This window comes from Cannabis sativa, chromosome 6, assembly GCF_029168945.1.
Source record: "Cannabis sativa cultivar Pink pepper isolate KNU-18-1 chromosome 6, ASM2916894v1, whole genome shotgun sequence".
Taxonomy (NCBI): Eukaryota; Viridiplantae; Streptophyta; class Magnoliopsida; order Rosales; family Cannabaceae; genus Cannabis; species Cannabis sativa.
The window spans coordinates 64561006-64585677 of record NC_083606.1 but is presented as its reverse complement, the minus strand read 5'-3'; the positions used below and the strand labels follow the sequence as shown (position 1 = coordinate 64585677).

Sequence of the window (24672 nt, the reverse complement as noted above, 5' to 3'; positions counted from 1 at the left end):
TCATTATATCGACCACTATCGACAACATCTATTTTCTCAGACGAAACAACTTTACCCGGGGGACCACCTAACAAATAACACTCCACAAAATACAATACAGCCAACTTGACTGCAAGATCGTCGTTATCCTTAAGATTGTCAGCAATAAAAGCAGTCTGAATAGCACCCTTGGTAATTTTTTTGTACCCCTTAAAACAATGTTTGACCAATTCATTATCATCTTGCTTAAACTGATAAAAATCAGAATCAACATGACAATCTAACCCCGTGACCAACGCAAACTCTTCGATACTAAACCTAAGGTATTTCCCTTGGACACAAACCCAAAACTCCAACCCATTAGGCTGCTGAACCTCCCTCAACAGCAAACAATGAAGCAATTGGTAATGAATTATGTACTCCGGAATTCGAAGAAAATAACCAAACACAGATTTTGAAAAAATTTCCAATTGGCTTTCAGTTAGAATTCTCTTAATGTCACCAAGTACAGAGTAATACCCAGATGTTACTACTCTAGAATGATAGAATTGAGATCGGGTGTACTTGCATTCCCAATCCTAAAAAACAGAACAATAAAAACACTGATAAAACACCATAAAACACTACGAAAATAACAACAACAAAAACACAATAAAAAAAAAACATAGAACAGAATGCATAACATGACAAACCTCAACAATCCTATTAATAGGAATTTCTTCAGAAACACCTGATGATGGCAACACCTTTACAGGGGATTTACCCTTGCCCTAAAATAAAACAAAACAACACCAACAAAAGAACAAATAAAAAACTAACAAAAACACATAAATAAATCAAACAAGATATATAAAACAATTACAAATACAGAGACAAAAACAAACAAATACCCAGATATATGAACTTCAAAAATCGAATTTAACAAAAAAAACAAAAAACCTCAAAAACAACAACAGATAAATAGTAAAATACCTTAACAGAAACAGGCGACTTAAGAAATTCAGAATCCAACTCAAAATCTGAGTCTGAATTTTCAACAACAGTTCGAGGTCTTTTTCCTCGAGTGTTCTTCGAAGGTCCAGCAATGGTTTTTCTTTTAACAGAAGGCGAAGTGGGGCTAGGAGGGTTCTCTTTCAGATTTTTTTTACCCATTTTTGATTTGGGTCTGGTTTTCTGCGATAGTTTTGTGGGTTTTGTAACTTTAGCCGGAGATGGTGATGAACGAGTAACGACCATTATCAAGAACTATGAAGGTATTTATAGACAAAAATAATAAAAATGGGAGGGAAAATGAGAGGGAAGTTTAAGAAAGTGGGATGGGATTTGAAATTTTTTAAAATGAAAAAACCACCCACTACTACAACCGTATAAGAAAACTGAAAATGGGGAAGAAGATGAACAGTTGAGGGGAGAGAGATTTACAATTACAAAATTTATATTCGAAAATAATAAAAAAAAAGAAAAATACAAAAATACAATACCTTTTTGATCAGAACACATAACCGTCAAATCAAACAATTAAAAATAATTTTTTTTAAAAAAAAAATAAACGTGGCAAAACCCTATCGTGACAAGTGTCAATGACCAGCCCCTTACACGGCTAAAGTTTCAAGGCAGTAAACTGCCAAAAAAAAAAAAAGTATAAATGTTGTTTCCAGCGTGGCACAGTATAAATGAAATAAAATGGAAAAAATCAGTAGTGGGTGTAAATTTCCCAAAAAAAAATGAATTATATTTTACCTCGTCAGTCAGCAAAATTTTAGAACTACCAATTATTTCAGAATCTCCAAGTTCCATCATATATGACCAAAGAGCATGTTCAATGTCATTGTGTACCAAATCACTCTCTGTAGAATCCTGAAAGAGATTTGTAAATTGATTTGTTCGATGCACTAACTCTGTGCATTACACCCATATGTCACCTGCATACCATCATCAACATAATGAGTTTAAGTAGCTAGGAACTGAATAAAGTAAACCAGAAAATATGAACCAAAAAATAATAAAATTTGAATATATAAATTTTTAAGTATTTTGTTTAATATATATCAGTTTACACGATGAGATCTAGAAGGATTTCAATGCATGGTAGAGTTGGTTTCGAAAAGAGAATTTGGACTGGTGGTTAGAACTTTTCTTGAAGGAATTTTAGGGGTCTTCGTTTATTTTAATTTTATTAAATATTTTCATTTGTTATTTTGTTGGTAGATAACGTGAGGTTAATTTTAGGGGTAAATAAATAAAAAAAATTATTAATATTCTCCTTTGTTAGAGAGATATGGGGCTAGGATGATTTTTTTTAATTTAAAAAGAGATTATTAATATTTAAAAGATTGTTTAATTTTTTAGGTTTCATTATTGGGTTTATTTGTTAACGGGAGATCAAACCTAATCATTAAATTTAACAGAATATTAAACCAAGAAATGCCGTTAGATAAACACTTTTAATATATAAAGATATATATATAAATAAAAAAAAAATTGTATATAACAAATTTTGTATTAAGCATTACTCCTCTCATAGCGACCCCGTCTTATTCATCATGTGAAATACCTCTTACATTCCCACATTATGATAACATGGTTGAAGGTATCTATCCAAGTGATTTCTTATTACAAAAAAAAAAAAAAAAAAACCATACAAACCAGAGGAGTACTATAGAGAGAGAGAGAGGCGGAATAAGTAAGTTATTAACTAGAGTGCAAGTACATCTGATATAACTTGTGATAGAGTAGATGCATATGGGACACATATAATATGTGACATATTCCTTGGTAGAGAGCAGTGCATCTATTTGGGTAGCAACAAGCTCCACCAAGACCACAGCTCTGACCACCATATTTACAACCTTCAACAGCCGCACAATAGTTATCTGTACCCAAAGTCCCTTCACAGTACAACCCTTCGCAACATATTTTGGCTTGCCATGGCAACGCGCTACAGTACTCACCAGGTACCATACAACGATCAACGTTCAAGTTCGGAATGAAATTACGACCCATACATGACCCCACACTCATCGTCAAAACCACCAATACCAATCCAATAAAGTACTTCTTCATCATCATCTTATAGCTATATATATATTCTCTGATCAATCTTGTGCTTATTTTTTAGCTATACAAGTAGTTGTATTTATAGCAAAAAGGAGGAACTAGCTTGAGTACTGCATGTCTACAAGAATATAGTATTATATTAGATAATTAAAAAGTCTTCTCTTGTGATCACTAAAAAAATTATATCTTTACAGTGACGTCCTTAATAATTATATATATAATTAATAAATAATAAATAATATCTTATGTATATTTAAAACAAGAATCACGTATTCGTGTCGGCTGTTTTAAATAAGGCTAATTAATAATTTTTTCCTACGAATTTTGATATGTACCAAATCATGTTCACTGAATTTTTTGGCCATTAAAAACTGCAACTGAACTATTGAGATTGTTAGATTTAAGGACTTTTATCTAATTTTAGGATAAAATTTCTAACATGTATGAAAATTCAAGAAGCATAATTTAGTACATATTAAAGTTTGACGGCATGATTTGGTAGATATCAAAGTCCTGGGAGTATGATTTAGTACATAAACAATCACTAAAATAGTAAAATAAATGAAATTAGATAAAAGTTCTTAAATTTAATAATCTCAATAGTTCAGGAGGAATTTTTAATGACCATAAAAGTTCAAGGAGCACGATTTAGTACATGTCAAAGTTTAGGAAAAAAATTAATAATTAGCCTTTAAATAATTACGGGAACTACTGACTACGACTACATATGTTTCTAATAGCCTGTTTTAAAGCTAGTTAACTCATTTAACAAAAAAATTAAACACTAATAGTGTGCTAAAAGGTTTTGCAAATATGGCATATAATAAATATTATGTAAAATTTAGCACAATATTATTATGATATAAAATTTATATTACTATAAATATATTAATTTTTATTATTATTATTTTTATGTTATTTTTATCTATTTAGCTATAATATTTAATTAAGGATTTTTTACAAGTTTTTTTTATTGATTTTATCTAGTAAAACTAATAATTAAGTTATTATTTTTTATGTTTTTAAAATATTAATTAAATATTAAATTTTCAATCAAATTTTGTAATTATGTATTAAATAAGAATACTAAATATCATAATTTTTTTTTGGTGAAATATAATATAATTTATTAATTTTTAGATGTCGAGCAAACACTACACCATTGACCAATCATAAATTTTTTCTATTTCTTTTTTTAAAAGTGCAATTTGCGGCAAAACTCCTTTTATTTAACCCTTTATTTTTTTTTTGGCAAAACTCTCTAATATTTTAATTTTTATATACTTAACCTGCTTATCTTTTTTTTGGCGGCAAAACTCTTTTAATCTTTATACATTTAACCTCATTATTTTTTTTTGTGGCAAAACCTCTATATATATGTTTATTTTTCTTTGTAAATTTGACACGCCAGTTAAATATTACCGTCAAATATCAACTGGATGACCCCTGTATTTATACCTGTGTTATGTAACAGTAAAACCTCGAAGTCGATACAATAGTACTAATCCAGTTAATGTTTAATGGTAATATCTAACTAAAACTTTGTAAAGAAAAGTAAACTTAAGAGTGTTTTAACACTAAAAAAAAAAGATAAAAGAGTTAAGTGTATAAAAATTAAAACATAAAAAATTTTATTACTAAAAAAAATAAAAAGTTAAGTATATAAAAATTAAAATATAAAAAATTTCATAAATTGCTCTTTTTAAATATAGCACAATTTTTAGATGATGAACAAACATTACACACCATTGACCACAGTGCCACACAACGTGATATAACTGTTATATATTAATACACGTGTATCATTATACCCAAATAACGACACTATATATTATCTTTATCTTATACACGTTGAATGCAATTATGCAACTACCATAAAATTATTTATTGTTTCGCAAAAATAAATTAATTTAAATAAAATTGATACGCCATTGATTTTAGTGTACGTATTAATATTTGCATGGATATATATGACACAATCGAATATGTATATAAATATATATATATATATATAAACCAGTCAGAATTTACTAACAGACAACAAAGATAAGAGAAATGTCGTCCAGCAGGAATTAATATAGGAAGAAACGATCAGTGCATGCATGTGCTCCACCCTACCACTACTCTTACAAAAATAAAAACCTTAGAACTGAAATCTATCAAAACGAAGACACTGGGAAGTGACCGAAGCCCGAAGCCGTATAAATGACCTATGTCTTGGGTTAAGATCCACATATTTCAAATATGCGAACATGTCTTTGTTATTTTGATAATCCATGCTAAAAAACTAGTTTTAGGGCTCATTTGTTTGGTCTTAATAGACCTCTTGATCTGATTCGGTCAGATCTAGTGTTATTAAGTGGGTTTGTTTTTTTATTTTTTTAATCACTTTTTGCCACTTAATACCTCTTACCGAAATAGATGTGTAATGGACTCTTAAAATTTTTAATATACATCTCTCTCCTTCTTTTTCACTTTACACATTAGGTTACACTCTTTTTCCTCACCTCTGCCGCAATATCAAGGTCACCTTTTTTTTATCTTTCACTTTTTCATTTTTTTTCTGCCATCAACATCACTATTAACATCACAATCAACATTTGTCTTTTATATTATATATATATATATGTAACGATTATATGATCACAATCAACATCACTTTTTCATTTGTCTTTTATATTATACAATTGTTTATTTATATATATATGATCACTATCACTTTTTTAAAAGAAAGTCAAATCAAATTTTGTTTAGAGTATATATATTGTATATGATTATTATTTTATTATTTTTTTGTAAAAAGAAATATATACATAGATGGAAGATGACAAATCATAGTGTGTAGTATTGTCTACATTATACTACATATCTATTATTTAATTTCATTTTATTTTAGAGTATTGTGGTTTCTTTTTAGTTAAATGTACAGAAAAAAAATATTGATGTAACTATATGCATTCATATATTCTATATATTTTTTGCAAACTTTTTTTTCGTATTTAAATATTTTTCAATATATATCATTTGTATGCTATTAGATGGAACAATCTAGTGAACAATCTAATGTAAATCAAAGAGTAAGTTGGAGGAATTTGGACGTGGTAAAAACTTTTTTGGAGACTTGTATTCAAGAAGTATCTCTACATGGAAGACTTGGAAGTAGTTTAAAGCCAGATTCATGGAATAAAGTTAGACAAGTTTTGGAGACTACTCATTCTTTCTTTGCAACACAAAAGCAATTGAAGAATCATTTTGATTATCTAAAGGATAAATATTAAACATGGTTGCCAATAACTATGAAAACAGGAAATGTTTATGATCCTACAACTAATACCATTCTTATGTCTAATGCCGAGTGGGATGAGTACATTAAGGTTATTTCTCTATATCACTATTTTATAATTTAGATATTTAAGTTGCACATATTAAAATGCATTGTCTTTTGGTACTGGATATAGGCTCACCCAAAGGCAAAACCATTGAAAAGTGCTCCTTTACTCTTTCCGGATCTCTGTAAAGCGCTCTTTGATGGTACTACTGCAACTGGATTTTATGGTTGGAGTCCTAGCTGTACGATTTCTCGACCTATGAACTCATCTACATCTCCTAATATTGAGATGGATGCTTATGCTGAAGAAAATGCACCTAGTAACCAAAATGATGAAGCTGATAACACTTCTCCATCTCAATATTCAACTCCTTTAGGAGGACAAAAGAAGAAAAGAAAGCTTTCATCTCAACATGATATTGATGATAAGATGTCTGTTGCATTGGAGTTGTTAATTAAAAAGAATAGTGGTCCTGAAGTTGAGGATTGCATGGAAAAATTGGATGGACTTGGATGGGAGGAGCCTTTGTATAGTGCAACTATTGGCATACTTTGTGAAGGCGATAGCTATAGAAAAGCATGGATGAACATGAAAGACGTCAACATAATGGAGAATTGGGTTAAGGCCATGGGAAAAAAATTGGGATATTTTTGATTTAGTTAATTAAGATATAATTATATATGCTTAGATAACTTTTATTTGTTACATCATGTCATGAACATATTTTTCTTTTGTGTATCGAACTTTATTGATTTATTATAGTTATCTATGAATGTTTCATTTTAAACCCTAGTATTGTCCTTCTAAAGTGGCTATAATTTTTTTAACAGATTTAATATGGAATTTGAGGATCAACTTTTACTCTTAATGATTTTCTATTGGTATGTACGTCGTAAACGCAACTATTTATCTAGAGTTAAAGATAATACATCAACTCTATCTGGTGCAAGATACACTTTGGAGTTGTTATATGGCTCAAATCGACAATGCATAGAGTTGATGCGGATGTCCCGTGATGCATTTGTTCATTTGTGCAATCATTTTAGACAAAGAGAATGGATTAAAGATAGTAAGCATGTATCAGTTGAAGAAAAGATAGCAATGTTTTTAACTATCATAGCACATAATGAGCGATTTGTTGTCATGAAGCGAAGATTTCAACACTCTTCACAAACTGTTCACAAATATTTTCACGAGGTTCTTGAAGCAATGATGCATTTTGCAAAAGAGATGATAGTACCCACAGTTGATCTTGATTCCAATATTCCAGCTGCTCAAAAAAATATTAGAAAAATTTTCAAGGTATTGTATTTTTAAATCATGATTGTATAAGTAAAATATGTGTCATAAAATATTTTAACTTATAAATTTATTGCAGGGGGCAATTGGTGCACTTGATGGAACACTAGTGCATGCTGTAATCCCACTTGATAAACAAACTGCTTATAGAGGAAGAGGAAAGGGTAACTGCTACCAAAATGTTCTAGCAATATGTGACTTCAACATGGTCTTTACTTATGTTTATGCAGGATGGGAAGGAGTAGCACATGATTCGCGAGTTCTAAAAGAGATAGTAGCCAATCCAAATAATTGTTTTCCATTTCCTCCTCCAAGTAAGTGATTAGGGAAATGTAATTTATTGATACGATAACCTAATTATATATTTTAACTAACTCAACAATTTTATGTGTATACATTTCAGATAAGTATTACCTATGCGATGCAGCATATCCATGCTCTCGGGGATTTTTACCTCCTTATCACAATGTTCGATACTGGTTAGGAGATTATCGCCGTAGGCGTGCTGTAACAAAAGAGGAGAAGTTTAATCATGCTCACGCTCAACTTAGAAATGTTATCGAACGTTCATTTGGAGTTTTGAAAGCAAGATTTCCAATACTAGATAAGATGGCTCCATATGAGTTTCATGTCCAAAGAGATGTTGTTATTGCATGTTTTGCAATTAACAATTTTATCAGGAAGGAGCGTATCAATGATGAATTATTCAATCAATTTGATCAACCTCAAGTAATCTTTGAGGAAGGACCAGAAGAACAAATAATGGAGGAAACAAATGAACCCAGTTGGAGACCAGAAGATGCACAGTTCATGAACAATTTGAGAAATGAACTTGCATTAAAGCTAATGCAAAAAAGAGGAAATAATTGATACTTTAAATTTCTTAAAATTAATTATGTTTTGTATTTGAATATTTGAATACTTTTTTTAAAATTAGATATAATATAATAAATTTATTAACATTATATAATTAAAAACTCCGAAAAATACATTCAGATGTGGAAAAAACAAACAGTCTATATATTTTACTATTCAGATTCAGATATGATATCTTATTATTCAGATGTGCATTCAGATTCAGTGGTCTGGATCTTAATAAAAACAAATGCACAGTGTTTAATTAAACCTAATTATTATACATATATAGGAAAGAAAAATGTAGGAATGGACTTAGGAGCAAACTTAGATCTAAATTGACTTAGAGTGGAAGCATATGCTAGACATCCAAAAAAACTTGTAAGTGCTCATAGGTTTGGTGTAGGTATTCTATTAATGAGATAGGCTGCATAGCAACACAATCTCCCCAATACACCAGTGGTATATGTGATTGAAATAGCAAAGCTCTCGCAACATTGAGTAGATGTTGGTGTTTTCTCTCAACAACATAATTTTGTTGAAGTCTTTGGACACAAAAGTGGTAATGGATAATCCCAAGGTCACTAAACAGTTCTTTAAATGGTAATTCCTTGGCATTATCAGACCTGACAACTTTAGTGGTTTTGAACAAGTTTTATGAATTGAGGAATAGCATTTTGTGCATCAGATTTTTGTTTGATCAGATTGATCTAATTGTACCTGGAACAATCATCAACAATGGTGATAAAATACTTGTATCCCTCAGTTGTCATGGCGTTGTATTGTCCCCAAATGTCAACATGAATAAGATCAAAACAACTTTTAACAATATTGTGATTAGATGTGAATGACAATTTTCTTTGCTTAGCATAATGACAAATGGAACAATGAAATAAAGAATTTGAATTGGCATGAAACTTCAAATCTTTATTTAAAGGATGAGTCTTTACACAAGAGGGATGACCCAATCTATAATGCCATACAATATCATTTCACTACAAGAAATGTCACTTTTACCAACACATTCTGGTACTGCGCTGGTAAAAGTCACTTTTACCCGCGCATTTCGCAAACTACGCTGGCAAAGAGATCAAAGTTTTACCAGCGTACATTTGGAGTGGCTAAAATCTAACTTTTACCAGCACATTTATGCGCTGGGAAAAGTCTTTTTTGCCAGCGCTTTTCATTTTATGCTAGCAAAAGTTCTACTACCAACATTGATTTGCCAACCCCCTTTTGCCAACACATCATAGGTAAATTCTATTTTACCAGTGTAATACCAACTTTTGCCAGCACAAAAATGTGCTGGCAAAAGTGACATTTCTTGTAGAGTTTGTGACTTTGGAATCAAAAATGGAAGAAAAAACAGAAACAATTTGTTTATTATTGATCTGATTACAGTTGATCAGGTAATACAAGTTGTCAAAATTTCTACCTATCCCAATCACCTTGGTCTTCAAAGTGTCCTGGATGACACAATTTTCAAAAGAAAATAAGAAAGTGCATGCAATTAGTTATAGTTGTTAGAGAATTAACAGATAACAAATTGCACTGGAAACTAAGAACATAAACGACATTTTTAAGTCAAGGTCAGGTGTCAAACAATTGTTCCAAGACAAGATATATCTGTATGCAAACCATTAGGTAAGAGAGTTTTTAGATTAGATTCAGTATAAATATTTTTGAGGTCTATTAGCAAACCTGGTCCATGAAGCTTGTGACCAGAAGGATATCCATTGAGTTTGTACCATCTTTCAATTGAGTGTCCATTCATGCCACAGTGAGTACATGTTGTACTTTGACAGAAAAGGTTGAACAACTCCAACAAACATTACTCGATGAAGAGATGTCTAAGTCAGATGAATTGTTAAATCCACTAATCAATCCTTTTTGCCTCTCTTCTTGAACCACATCAGCATAGGCCTTATTCACACTTGGAAGAGGATCACGCATCAAGATTTAAGATCTGACAAAACTGTAAGAATCGTTCAATATCCAAACAAGAATTCTAGCAATCTATCTTCCTCCTGGTATTCTTGAATAACTTTCATTGCACCACAAATACATACATGTTAGCCCAAGATATGTTTCCAAAAGGGGGGTGAATAGGAAATTTAAACTAATTTCGGTAAATTAAAATTTTTAACACAAAATTAAGCAATTAGCCACTTAATCAGATAAAAACAAGTAATATGGCAAGCAATATATTATAACAAATAATCAAATTTATAAAGTAAAGAGTTTAAGGGTTAGGCAAGCAATATATTTTTATTTCTTACATTATTATCTGCTACTGACACATCTACTATGATCCACTCCAACTATGGTGTGTTATTTGCTCTTCTTTATCCGTTCTTTGTCCTTTTCTTTCGAGATAAAATGTGTGCCATGATTGAGTTAAGAGCTTTAATGGGGTGTTAATTATATCTTTTATAACATACTTTCAGGCTCATGTGAGAGGACATCAAGTTAGAAAACAGTATAAGAAGGTTGTCTGGTTCTGTCAGTATATTGGAAAAGTTAATACTTCGTTGGAGGCGAAAAGGTTCTAGTTTGCGGGGATTTCGGGTGGAAAACACAACTGAAGATGCATCAAGAGATACAAAAAAAAGTGATGATTATGAATATCTTGTAATTGGGAGAAAACAGAAATGTAATGCTATAGACAAAGCTCTTGCAACAGTAAAGTCAATGGTACGCCATCCTGAAGCACGTGAGCAATATATGAGGCTTGTTACTAATTTTGAGAAGTTTGAGGTAATTTTGTTTAATAATTTATTCCTTCAAATATCAAGGGCATTTGGAAATAGTAATTGTTTGATAATATTTTCTTTTTATATTTGAACAGATTGGTGAGGATGAGAACAGTGCATGACAGAAAATTTCATAGTTCAAAATAGTGTGCTAATGCCTAAATTCAAGACATTTTTTCCCTTACAATTTTTGATCTCTTGTAGCACGTCCTTTCGAATTTTAAGAGGCTAGCTCAATTTTCTGGTTAATAATTGCTTATCTATCTTGACTTTTATTGTTTCGTGCAGAAAAAATTTGTTGAGGCCGATGCTGACGATGGCCTTAAGCACGGGTGGCATGCATCATTTGTCATGATCGAACTCATCTCTGTTAAGCACATTACTCATCATGTACTGCTCTTTGTTTATAACCTTATTTACGTTCGATCATATGTGTGTTTTAACTCTACATAGAAAGTGCAAGATAAAGGCTAATGCCTCTCCCGATAGAAAGACTCTGCTCCTTCACTCAGTCGCATGCTTTCTCAACCACAACGGCTTCTCCAAAACCCTCAAGAAGTTTTGCTCTGAGGCCAAAATCCTGGTGGGTACTTGCACATTTAGCTTCGTTGCATATGGTAGGCATATGGGAATTTGCAAGCACATTATGAAGTTAAGATATTTATTTTTATATTCAGATTGATTTAGCAGAAACACCTTCTAACCTATTTGAGTGAGTAGTCTGCTACTGTGATGCAATTATTATTAGTTATTATGCTGCATATTAGTTTAGTCTTTATCAAATTAACAAATTAACATGATTGTAGTAGCATCACATAATTTGTATGCACACTAAACATGTTAGGCATTGGTCATGGAAGTGTTTCACTATTCAAAATGCATACTATGTGTTATCCATTGTTAAGACTGTTAAGACAGTTAGAAGTTAGTTTGGTCAGTTTGTACAGCTGTCAGCTAGTTAGTTATTTTCTGTTGTAAAGCTGTTATGGTTTGAGCTGTTAGTTGGTTGTTACAACTGATTCTTTCTGTCTTAGCTTGTATATATTCTTGCTCCTTTAGTGAGCCAATCAATGAATCATAATCTTTCTCTGATTCAATCTTTCTCTTCCTCTTTTCTCTCTTTTCTTTCATTCATGTCCTTTGCTTTCAGTTCTGTTCTTAACTATCTTTGCAGCTATGTCAAGGAGGAACTTCAACATGGTATCAGAGCAATTTCCACCATTAATGGCAAATGTCATTACCAGCAACTCGAGCAATCAACATCAGAACTCAACAGATCCTGGAGCTGCAAATGGCAGAAGGAAGGAATCAAATGAATCAGCAACAGTGTTCTTTAATCACAGTCTTTCTGTAAAGCTCAATGACCATAACTTTCTGCTGTGGAAGCAACAAGTTATGGCAGCCATCATAGGAAATCGTTTACTGCATTTTATCCAAGGAGTTGCTCCTCCACCAAAATACTTGTCCGATGCAGATCAAGCTTCAAACACCTTGAATCCTGCTTACACTGACTGGGATGTTCAGGACTAGTTACTTGTGTCCTGGCTTCTCTCATCAATGTCCGAAAGCCTATTAACTCGCATGGTGGGATGCGAATCTGCTGGCCAGATTTGGAGAACACTGGAAAAATATTTTACTCTTCAAGTTTCAGCCAAGATACTAGAGTTCAGAACCAAACTTCAGAACATCAAGAAAGGAAATCTTGGATTGAATGAGTATCTTCTTCGAATCAAACAACATGTAGACTTGTTGGCCTCAGTTGGAGAAGTTCTATCAGCACGCGATCACATTGGAGCCATCTTTAAAGGACTACCTAGCGAGTATGATACTTTTGTGATTTCTGCTAATACAAGGATCGAAGGCTACTCTGTAGCTGAGATCGAGGCTTTGCTCCTTGCCTCTGAGTCTCGAATTGAGAAAACTGACTCTGAAGTGGATCTCACTTCTCATATCATCACTAATGAGACTGACATTCATCCTGAAGCTAATTACACTAGCAACAGGAACTTCAGACAAAGCCAGCAAGGGAATCACAATCAGTTTCATCCTCAAAGAGGGAATTACAGTGGCAACTTCAACAGAAACAATTTATCTCAAGGTAATAGTCCTAATCTTTCCCAAAATAACTCCTTTTACTCTAATGATCGTGCTTTTGGAAGTGTATCAAGGGGAGGTGGATCTGGTTTTTCAAGAGGAGGAAGGTTTTCTCCATCGAGCAATAAACCTCAATGTCAGATCTGCTTCACATTTGGTCATATTGCACAGGATTGTTACTATAGATTTGACAAATCTTTTAGTCACACTCCTGCCTCTAGCTCAACAGCTCCATCTCCTGCACAAGCCAACATTGCTGCTGCAAATCAAAGTTTGGACAGCAACTGGTACCCCGATTCAGGAGCAACTAATCATTGCACACCAGATGCTTAGAACATTATGAACAGCAGTGAATACAATGGCCCTGAACACATGTATTTTGGTGATGGTACAGGTCTGCCTATTAAACACATTGGTCACACTTTTATTTCTCAGTAATCTTGTCATTCTCAACCTTTACTTCTCAAAAATTTGTTGCATGTCCCTGCTCTCACTAAGAATTTAGTTAGTGTATCTAAATTTGCTGAAGATAATGGTGTGTATTTTCAGTATCATTCTAATTGTTGTCTTGTGAAAGATCAGGTGACACATGCTACTCTTCTCATGGGGAAACACAAGAATGGCTTGTATTCGTTTGAATCTGAGGACATTCAGCTGCAATCTTCTCCTCAAATTCAACCCTCTCAGTCTACACTTACACCGCAGCCCTCTGTCAATGCCTTTGTGGCATCTTCTCAGCCTATTACAAGTGAATCCATAGCCAATAATTGTCCAAGTTGTAGTCGTAATACTAATAATCTTACAGTTTGGGATGTTTGGCACAATAGGCTTGGCCATCCATCTAAGAAAATTGTAAAGTCTGTACTACAATCTTGTAATATCTCAATCAATAAAGAATCTAATTCTGTTTGTGAAGCCTGCTGTTTAGGAAAGATCCACAAGCTGCCTTTTCCTAAGGCATCCCAAACAGTTTACACCGAGCCTCTACAACTTGTTGTATCAGATTTATGGGGACCCTCCCATATAGATTCTTTCAATGGATATAAATACTATGTCCACTTTGTTGATGTCTTTTCTCGATTCACTTGGATATATCTGTTGAAAAACAAATCTGAAGCTTTAAAAGTATTTTTAAACTTCAAAAATGAGGCTGAGTTGCAACTTGGCTTCAAGTTAAAGTGTCTTCAAACCGACTTGGGAGGGGAGTATAGGTCATTTACTAGTCACTTACAAGAAATGGGAGTCACTCATATTCATCCTTGCCCAACTACACATGAGCAAAATGGGATAGCTGAGAGAAAGCATAGACACATTGTCGAAAATGGTCTAGCTTTGCTTGCTCAAGCACATCTACCATTTAAATTTTGGGATGAGGCTTTTAGAACCTCAGTTTACCTTCATAACAGACTTCCTACACCTCTATTAGGCAACAAATCTCCCATAGAAGTTCTGTTCAATATCAAACCAGATTACAACTGGTTTAGAACCTTTGGTTGCACTTGCTACCCTAACATAAGACCCTATAATAAGCACAAACTCCAATTTAGGTCAACTCCTTGTACCTTTCTTGGATATAGTATTAATCACAAGGGTTACAAGTGTCTAGGTTCAAATGGTAGATTGTATATCTCTAGAGATGTCATCTTTGATGAACATCAATTCCCTTATGCTAAAGTGTCTAAGCCTCCAAATTCACAAAGTCAGTCTACTCCTACATGTTTGCCCTCAGCTCATATTCCCACTGCTATGTCTGTACCATCTATTCCAACTACATGTGGTTCCCAAGAATGCCATATTGATCCCTTGATTTCCAACATTAACAGAACTGTTGATATACAGCAGCATTGTTTTAATGAACAGGTTGCAGGACATGTCCCAGAATTACCAACTGTTTCTGCTACTGTTTCCACTGTTGTTAATGTCTCTCCAGCTCCTGGAATTGTTCCTGCTTCTGTTACTGATGCTTCTGCACACAATGATACTCCCACACAAGTACCAGCTCAGCAACCAAAACACAACATGCAAACTCGATCTAAGTCAGGGATCTACAAGCCAAAGACCTTCATTGTGTCCAAACTTCCTCAGAACATTCAACAGGCCTTATTGTATGGACATTGGAACAATGCTATGTCTGAAGAAATGATGGCTTTGAAGAAAAACAAGACCTACACACTTGTTAAATTGCCTCCTGGAAGGCAAGCTATAGGGTGCAAATGGGTGTATAGAATCAAAGAAAATGCTGATGGCTCGGTGAATAAGTTCAAAGCAAGGCTTGTTGCTAAGGGTTTTCACCAACAACCTGGTTTCGATTTCACTGAGACATTTAGTCCAGTTGTCAAACCAGTCACTATAAGAGTTGTACTAACTCTTGCCCTAAGCAATGGGTGGTGTGTGAGACAACTGGATGTGAATAATGCCTTTTTAAATGGCAATCTTCAAGAAGAAGTTTATATGTTACAACCACCTGGGTTTGAAGATCCCACAGCACCTCATCTTGTTTGCAAACTTCACAAGGCACTCTATGGATTGAAGCAAGCCCCTAGAGCTTGGTTTGAGAGGCTGCAACAATGTCTGACCAAACTTGGATTTGTCTCATCCAAGGCAGACCATTCAATGTTCATTCAACACACACCAAGTTCAATAATCATCATCTTGGTTTATGTTGATGATATATTGGTCACTGGAAGTGATCAATCTGCTATCACATCTCTTATAACTCAGCTGCATAATGAGTTTTCTCTAAAGGATTTGGGTTTGTTAGACTTCCTTGGCATTGAAGTGTTGTACACTGACCAAGGAATGATGCTAACTCAAACTAAATACATTAGAGATCTCCTCTGCAAGGCAAAAATGCAGGAAGCTAAGCCAAACTCGACCCCTATGACAAGTGGACAAAGGCTCTCTGCATATGGAAGTGATCCGATTGAAGATGTTCAGCTTTACAGGTCTATAGTTGGAGCTTTGCAATACCTAACCATCACAAGACCTGAGATTGCCTTTAGCGTGAATAAAGTCTGTCAGTTTATGCATAACCCTTTGCAAACTCACTGGTTGGCAGTGAAGAGAATTTTGAGGTATATTAGTGGTACACAGTATCACGGGTTGCATCTAAAGCAATCGGCTTCTCTTGATCTCAAAGCCTTTTGTGATGCAGATTGGGCCACGGATTCTAATGATAGGCGAAGTACTTCTGGTTTTGCAATATTTTTGGGGTCAAATCTCATCACTTGGCAAAGCAAAAAGCAGCATACGGTTTCCAGGTCTAGTACTGAAGCTGAGTATAGGAGTTTGGCCAGCGTTGTAGCAGAGATATCCTGGTTGCAATCTCTGTTTTCTGAGCTGCATCTTAAACTCACACACCCCCCTGTAGTCTGGTGCGATAATTTGAGTACCATAATGCTTACTCAAAATCCCGTTTTACATGCCCGAACTAAGCACATTGAGTTAGATCTCTACTTTGTTAGAGAAAAAGTTCAACAAGGTCTTATTGAAGTTAAACATGTTCCTTCCTTCGACCAATTGGCAGATGGTCTTACCAAAGCTATCTCAAGTGCTCGTTTTGCTAGCTTCAGAAACAATCTCACTATTGAAGATTCTTCAATGTTGAGATTGAGGGAGGATGTTAAGACTGTTAAGACAGTTAGAAGTTAGTTTGGTCAGTTTGTACAGCTGTCAGCTAGTTAGTTATTTTCTGTTGTAAAGCTGTTATGGTTTGAGCTGTCAGTTGGTTGTTACAACTGATTCTTTCTGTCTTAGCTTGTATATATTCTTGCTCCTTTAGTGAGCCAATCAATGAACCATAATCTTTCTCTGATTCAATCTTTCTCTTCCTCTTTTCTCTCTTTTCTTTCATTCATGTCCTTTGCTTTCAGTTCTGTTCTTAACTATCTTTGCAGCTATGTCAAGGAGGAACTTCAACATCCATAATTATTCTTTGTTGTATTGTTTATTGACTTTACCAGTCTATTAGATGATTTGTGGATGTAATGGCAATCAACCAACTGATATGTTTCTGGTGACATACCTAGGTACTATACATGGGATTATCGAGTTTTAAGGACATTTGCTAGACATTATTCAACTGTTGAAGTAATTCCATAGAAGTTGGTTGAATCAATGGAGGGTGCCAAAAAGATGTTTGCTACAACTGAATTGCAACGACAGGTTCTCCCCTCCTACCCCACCCAAAGGCATAGTTTAGACTTTTCTTTAGGAAAGAAAAGGAGATACTGATGAGTACGTTTTTTTGGTTTCAAAGACAATGATGATATTGATGATGGTGATCTGTACTAATATTCATTTTATTTTATGTAAGAAAATTATGTTTATGTTGGTATTTTAAAGATATGTTTATTTACTAATTTTTAGACAATTATAACTATAAGTCTATATAATTAGAACAATTTAAAATTATGTTTTGATTTTTCATGTTTTATTTTTTTTAATTTATTTTAATAAATAATTGATAACAATTTTAAATTAAATAATATTAATTAAATATTAAATCACAAAGTTTTACCAGCGCAAAATTGTGCTAGTAAAAGTAAGACTTCTTCCAGCACGTTAATACACTGGTAAAAGTAAGACTTTTTCCAATGCACATTTTTGCTAGCAAAATTAGACTTTTTCCAGTGCACATTTTTGCTGGCAAAATTAGACTTTTTCCAGTGCAAATGTGTGCTGGGAAAAGTAGACTTTTCCCAGTGCGTTAGTGCATTGGTAAAAGTAAGACTTTTCCTAACATACATTTGCGCTGAAAAAAGTCTAGTTTTTACCAACGCATTTACGTGCTGGAAAAAATTATTTTTGCCAACATTTTTTGTTTTGCGCTGGCAAAAGTTCCAATACTAACATGGATTTGCTAACTTTTTTTACCAGCGCAAAATTGTGCAAGCAAAAATAAATTGTGTTTCAGTACAATACCCAACTTTCGCCAGCATCTGGAAAAAATCCTATTTCTTATAGTGAAGCTAAAATATCAAATTATAGCTAGCTTGTTGTCAAGGAAAGTTGGGTGATTTTTGGAAGCTTATAGCTTTATATATTTATTTTCTATTATTACATTTTAATTTTGTTTTGAGTGAGGTGACTTATCATTCATCTAATGTATTACTAATTGTTTGTTTGTTTCTTTATGCACTAGTGTGCTCTGCTCTATCAAAATATAACCAGACTTGATGCGGTTTGCTTTTACAAGGACGCTCATGATCAGTTATGTTTTTCAAATTTTATATATTTTACATTAATAATAATTATCCAATAACAACATCTTTGTATTAATATGTGACCTAAAATAAATGATATATCTTTTTTAAGAAGTAATTGGTTACTCCAACATATTTTTCAAGAAAGTATATCTTTTAATAATAGCAAAAAAACATTATAAAAGAAATTTTGTTTAATGTTATTGACTCATTTGCATAAAATAATTCAGAACAAAAAGTAATTTACAAAGAAAAAAACTATTTTTTATTAAAATAAATATCTGATTATTGAACTTATTTTAAAAAATTATTAAATATTCTCAAACACATTTGACAAAAAGAGGAAGATTAAAATGCTATGATTTTGATAGCAGATAAATATTTATAATTTTTACATAAAAATTAGAGAAACGTATTTTTTTTATATATAAAAAAATAATAAATGTGTTGCTAAATTGAAAATAAATAAAAGTATAATTAATTGAAAATTGGCAATAAATGTAAAATTCTTTTTTTTTTTTTTCTATTTCTCAAAATTGAAATTGAGAAGCAACTTTCCTCTTCTTTTTCATATTTTCAAAAATAGAATATTTAAAATTATATAAATATTTTTTAGAAAAATAAATATATGATGGAATGTGTGTGTTACATCAAAAGAAAAAGAAATTTGTATGTTATATTTTATTCCATATTAGAGTAATTTATAAAATTTATATTATAAATAAGAATTATGTTTTATTTGGTATAACTTTATCAATATATATTTATAAAATAAAATTTAAAAAAATTACAGCTAAACAAGTAAATTTAAAATGTAAATTTATTAAATGAGCATCCTTATTGCTATTAGAGATCAATAATCCATATGTTATAAATATTAATAATTATGTGGATGTCCAAATCTTTTATTTATTACCATGAATTGTAATCAACATTCCTCTTTTCCTTAGTTTCCCTTTTTCTTAGTTTCTTAATATCTCACTCTTGTATTTGTATAAATAGGGGTTCACCCCATTGGAATAAATAACTCAAAAATTCTCATTCACTTTCTCTTTCTCTCTTCATCTTCTTCTTCTTTCTTCTCATCTATTTTATATTATTTTATAACACGTTATCAGCACGAGTCTCTGCCCAAGCTTCAAGCATGAATCTCTGCCTAAGACCCAATGTAAGTATTTTGTTAAAGTTCTTGAATTGTTTCAAAGTCACGATACACTAAATATATATTTATATATATACTCATCTGACTGAAATAATTTCAAGAATCATTTGGTTTCCTTTTTCTTTTTATCTATATATCTATATATTATATATGTATGTATATGTTTTTATATATTTATTATTAATTTCATATATATATTATGTTCTTATCATTCATAATATTTACAATATATGTGTGCCTATGATATGATAGAGAAAATCTATATAAATTATACATATATCCAAAAGATTATGTATTATCGATAAAATATTGCATATATCCTGAAGATTATGCATCATCGATAAAATATTGCATATATCCTGAAGATTATGCATCATCGATAAAAAATTGTATATATCCCGAAGATTATGCATCCTCGATAAAATATTGCATATATCCTGATGATTATGCGTCCTCAATAAAATCTTGCATATATCCTGAAGATTATGCAAACGTAATATTCATTATATAGTTGATGGATATATAATGAAAGAGATGAATACATATTTATATATATGTTCTTGTATTCTTTGAGGACAATGAAAAGTAATCTAATATCGATATAGATTTTGACAAACATTTCCTGAAGTAAATGTTTTATATTTGTCAACAAAAAAAAATGATTGTATTTATGTGAATACAACTAAAGAATCATTAAAAATGATTATTATTGATGCAATTTTATAGTGGGTTTTGAATATCCAAAAAGAATATTAAGAAAATTGCATTGAAACATCAAAGTATAAGAATAACAATGAGCATGACTAATGTTATTTAAATACATGAGGCATGTATTTATTGTTCATCATTCTCTGCAGAGAATGATACGAATTGAAGTCAATTACTTTTAAAGATTCCTCGTATTAGTCATGTTATTATACATTGTTATTACTTGCAATGTTAGAAATTATTGAATCTGACATATATTAAAGATTAAATTTTGCATACATCTTGGAGACTATGCAAAAATTGCATTCATATATTCTTTGAAATATCGTAAAAGAAATTGTTGAATAATTTCTTATATTTTTATGGATGAACAAGTAATAAATTTTTAAGAAATTTATAATAATGTTCTACTTGTTCAACGTCATTCCCCGAAGTGAATGTAATGATTTTAAATAATCAATGACATTATTTACTACTCAAATATTTCCAGAAAAAAGTGGAAACAACCAAAAGATGAGATACCACACACAATCAAAGTGCATGAAATCTATATATCATGTGTGGAATTGAATAATAGTGGTCGCGTACTTGTAGTACGGACACACTTATAATCAAGATAAAAGTATACTTGATTATTTAATAGAATGTGAATTGTACAAACTTATTGTACATTTAGAATATTTAAATATCATTACCTAAAGAGAATGAATAGGCATGAAATTCTATTTCAAAGAATATAGATTTCACATATATTGGTAATGCCAGAAGCAAATTAATATATACATATTTTATTATTTCTTGAAATCAATAGTTTCAAACTATTGTTGGTACATGATATGTAAATATATAGTTACCATATAATTCAGTTTGCATATTCCCAAAAGTGGATATATAATTTACTAATATTTGTTAGTGATCCAATATAATCAAAGTGATAAAGAATCACAAAATGATTAGTTGAAAAGCTTCCTGAAGAAGTCTTACATACAATTGCTACTTTGAGTAGTAAAATGTCTTTGTATGTACCTAGATGTGTAACTTTTATCTAGTTATGAAAGTGATAATAAATAACTTATTATATGTACTTGTTGTACATTTAAATATATAATATATCAAGTCATGATAATTAGACTGATGAATAGTCTATTAATAAATTAGACGACTTGTTAAAAAGATATCAGGAAAAATGAATGATATGTTATGGTTATATCTATTTGACCATTACAATAACATGACGAAGTTGTCATGTATCTTTTAAATTATACACATCATTGAATTGATGATAGTGATTCCTGAAGAGTGTATATGTTTTGGAGAATAATATAATTATATTATTCGTGTATATAAAAATGAAACTTGTAATGATTATGTTGTAATGAATTTACATTACATTTTGAAAGTTTCATTGAAATACAAATTATAGTGAACCTGAAGTTCATGAATTGAATTATTTTGACATGATCAATGATATGCAATAAATTGTCAAAGAATTTGACTAAATTTTGTTGAAGAACCAGAAGATTCTTCTCATTGTTATTTATAAGGCTCAAAAGAAGAATGTGCATATATTTGCACATAGAAAATATTTAAATTATATTTTCTTAACAATCTTGAGCCATTGTTAGATTTTTATTGCATAGTTTCTTATCGATGTGATAAGATTATATAATCATGCATTTACAAAATGTGTAATTTATGTATTTCTAATTATACACGTATGACTCATTCTTAGAAATGAATTAAGTTCATAAGGATTGAACTTGAAACTGAAGTTTATTGAACCTGAAGTTCAATGTCATATAGTATATATGAGTTTAAACAAATATTGATTCATTGTGATATACTGAAATCCCTACAGGTATATTAATATTATTAGATATCACAATTTTTAAAAATTCTCTCGATCAGGGGGAGAGAATCAGTTGGGATCGATGATAATTTTTGAAAAATGATCCTTGCACAAAGTATATAAGAACAATATAGTTCAAAATGATATATACCAACTGCAAATCAATATTATTCAAAGTTAAGATAGAATGAGTTGAAAACGCCTGGAGCGTAAATGAACAATGTAGAAATTATTAATAAATGTTCATTTGATTTGCCCTGAAGTTGTTAAATCTAGAGGTACTCATGGAGATACCTTAATGTTATAAAGTATTAAAATGATAACCGTGATGAAAACGGTACTCGAAAAGACTCCCAAGAGAAGTTAGACATAACACATTTGATCATAATTGAATCCCTGAAGTGATTCTATATAGGTACCTATAAATGATAAACATATTTGAAAAATATGTAATTTAAAGAGATCTCTATAAGTTATGTCAATATGGGAGGAAATTATCATTTATTGAAATTTTTGTCGACAATAAATATTGAATGTTTGCATATGCAATAAACTAACATGAGATAGCAAGGATCATGGTATTAGATTTGTCGAGAATCATCGACATACATTTTGATTTTTGGCCAAAATATTATGACGCAATCCAGGCAAATTTACTCACATAAAGTGAAGTAAGACCTGTAGGGTGTGCAAATAAATATTTCTAATGAGAAATTTGCATATATGTATTTGTACATAATGAATTGTTGTACAAAGTTTGCATAGACATGAGATTGATTGAAGTAAGGCTTAAATATTGAAAAAATATAATCATGATTTGATTATAGCCTGGAATATATTTTATGAGGATTTATAAGCGTCACATAAATGTTGCAACAAAAGGTTATTTATTTGGAGCTCCTAATATAGTGAGAATTTGAAATAAGCCTTATCTAAAAATTCTAGAAGAATTTAATACATGTCTTAAGTGATATAAATTCAAAGTCGCGCGCACTATATGACAAAGATCTTTGTATGAAATAAAGACATGTAAGTAAATTATTATTTGAAAAATACCTATGGTTGTCTATGCAATATAAATACGTAAATTATACGTTGTGATAGACTCTTGAAGAGTTTTTGATTAATTGAAGAACAAACTTTTATTTCTTTTGTATTTCGAGAAATATTAATGTATAAAGTTTGTTCATTAGTATTGAAGTCCTGAAGTACTTCATATGTATCAAGAATTATAGATATATGATCATTTGATATGGAAATTAAGATCATAAAACAAGATGGAATAAATATATGGTCTTGGAGTACCATCATTGTCACAAATAAAAATTTGTAGTACCATTAATGTGTTATGTTCATATCTACTTGAAATTTTAAATTTTCATATGAACAAAATTGTGTACACACATGAATGATACAATTAGTTGGATAAAGACTAATGTTCCACGAACCCCTCATCTATAATTTAGAAGTCCATGCATACTCTGGAAGAGTTAAAGAAAATATATGATCAAAGATTATATATGGTGATATTTTAAAAGTGATAACAATAATCTTATGAGATATATTATCACCAAAAGAATTATGGATCATATGTGCATGAGGGGGAGACATATTCATGTTGCACTCTTTTTCCCTTAGTTCAGGTTTTGTCCTAATGGGTTTTCCTGGCAAGGTTTTTAACGAGGCAACTTGCAAATAATTATGAATATGAAATATATATTGTACTCTTTTCCCTAGCTCAGATTTTGTCCCACTGGGTTTTTCTAGCAAGGTTTTTAACGAGGCAACTATAAATCATGTTAACATACTTGCATTTTATGAAGCAAGTAGAGAATGTGTGTGAGTGAGATCATTGGCATAGCATATTCGGGAAACATATGGATTGCACTCAATAAAGAAGTATCAACCCAAGCAATTCTCTATGGATAATACTGCTTGCATCGTTCAACTAAAAGGAGGTACATTGAAGGAGATAGAGTTAGAACACATTTCACGAAATTCTTCTTTATACGCTTCAAGAAAATGCATATTGGTGTTCAACATATTCAATCAAGTGTGAATCTTACAAACTTATTCACAAAGTTATTACCAACATCAACATTTGAGAAGACGGCAGACAAGATCGAAATTCGTCGATTAGAAGATCTCCACAAATGCCTAAATGAGGGGGAGGGAGTTAGTTTACACTATACTCTTTTTTCTTTGACCAAGTTTTCAGCAAGATTTTTAATAAGGCAGCTATTATGGACATCCAAGGGGAAGTGTTATAAATATTAATAATTATGTGGATGTCCAAATTTTTTATTTATTACCATGAATTGTAATCAACATTCCTCTTTTCCTTAGTTTTCCTTTTTCTTAGTTTCTTAATATCTCACTCTTG

At 31.5% G+C, this 24672-nt stretch overlaps 1 protein-coding gene across 1 annotated transcript; it reads left to right on the top strand.

Moving 5' to 3' along the window:
- The first annotated feature begins 7202 nt into the window (after nucleotides 1–7202).
- Nucleotides 7203–8534, top strand: LOC115695380 (uncharacterized). The gene is made up of 4 exons (XM_061118211.1): nucleotides 7203–7667; nucleotides 7744–7828; nucleotides 7895–7978; nucleotides 8068–8534. The coding sequence occupies exons 1-4, from the start codon at nucleotides 7203–7205 to the stop codon at nucleotides 8532–8534; spliced, it is 1101 nt and encodes a 366-aa protein (XP_060974194.1).
- Nucleotides 8535–24672: the final 16138 nt, after the last annotated feature.

Excerpts from the sequence above, each read along its gene's own strand:
- LOC115695380 (XM_061118211.1), top strand. The coding sequence starts at position 7,203 with ATGGAATTTGAGGATCAACTTTTACTCTTAATGATTTTCTATTGGTAT. Across the intron at positions 7,829-7,894 it reads TTATAGAGGAAGAGGAAAGG|GATGGGAAGGAGTAGCACAT; the intron begins GTAACTGCTACC and ends ATGTTTATGCAG. Across the intron at positions 7,979-8,067 it reads TTTTCCATTTCCTCCTCCAA|ATAAGTATTACCTATGCGAT; the intron begins GTAAGTGATTAG and ends TATACATTTCAG.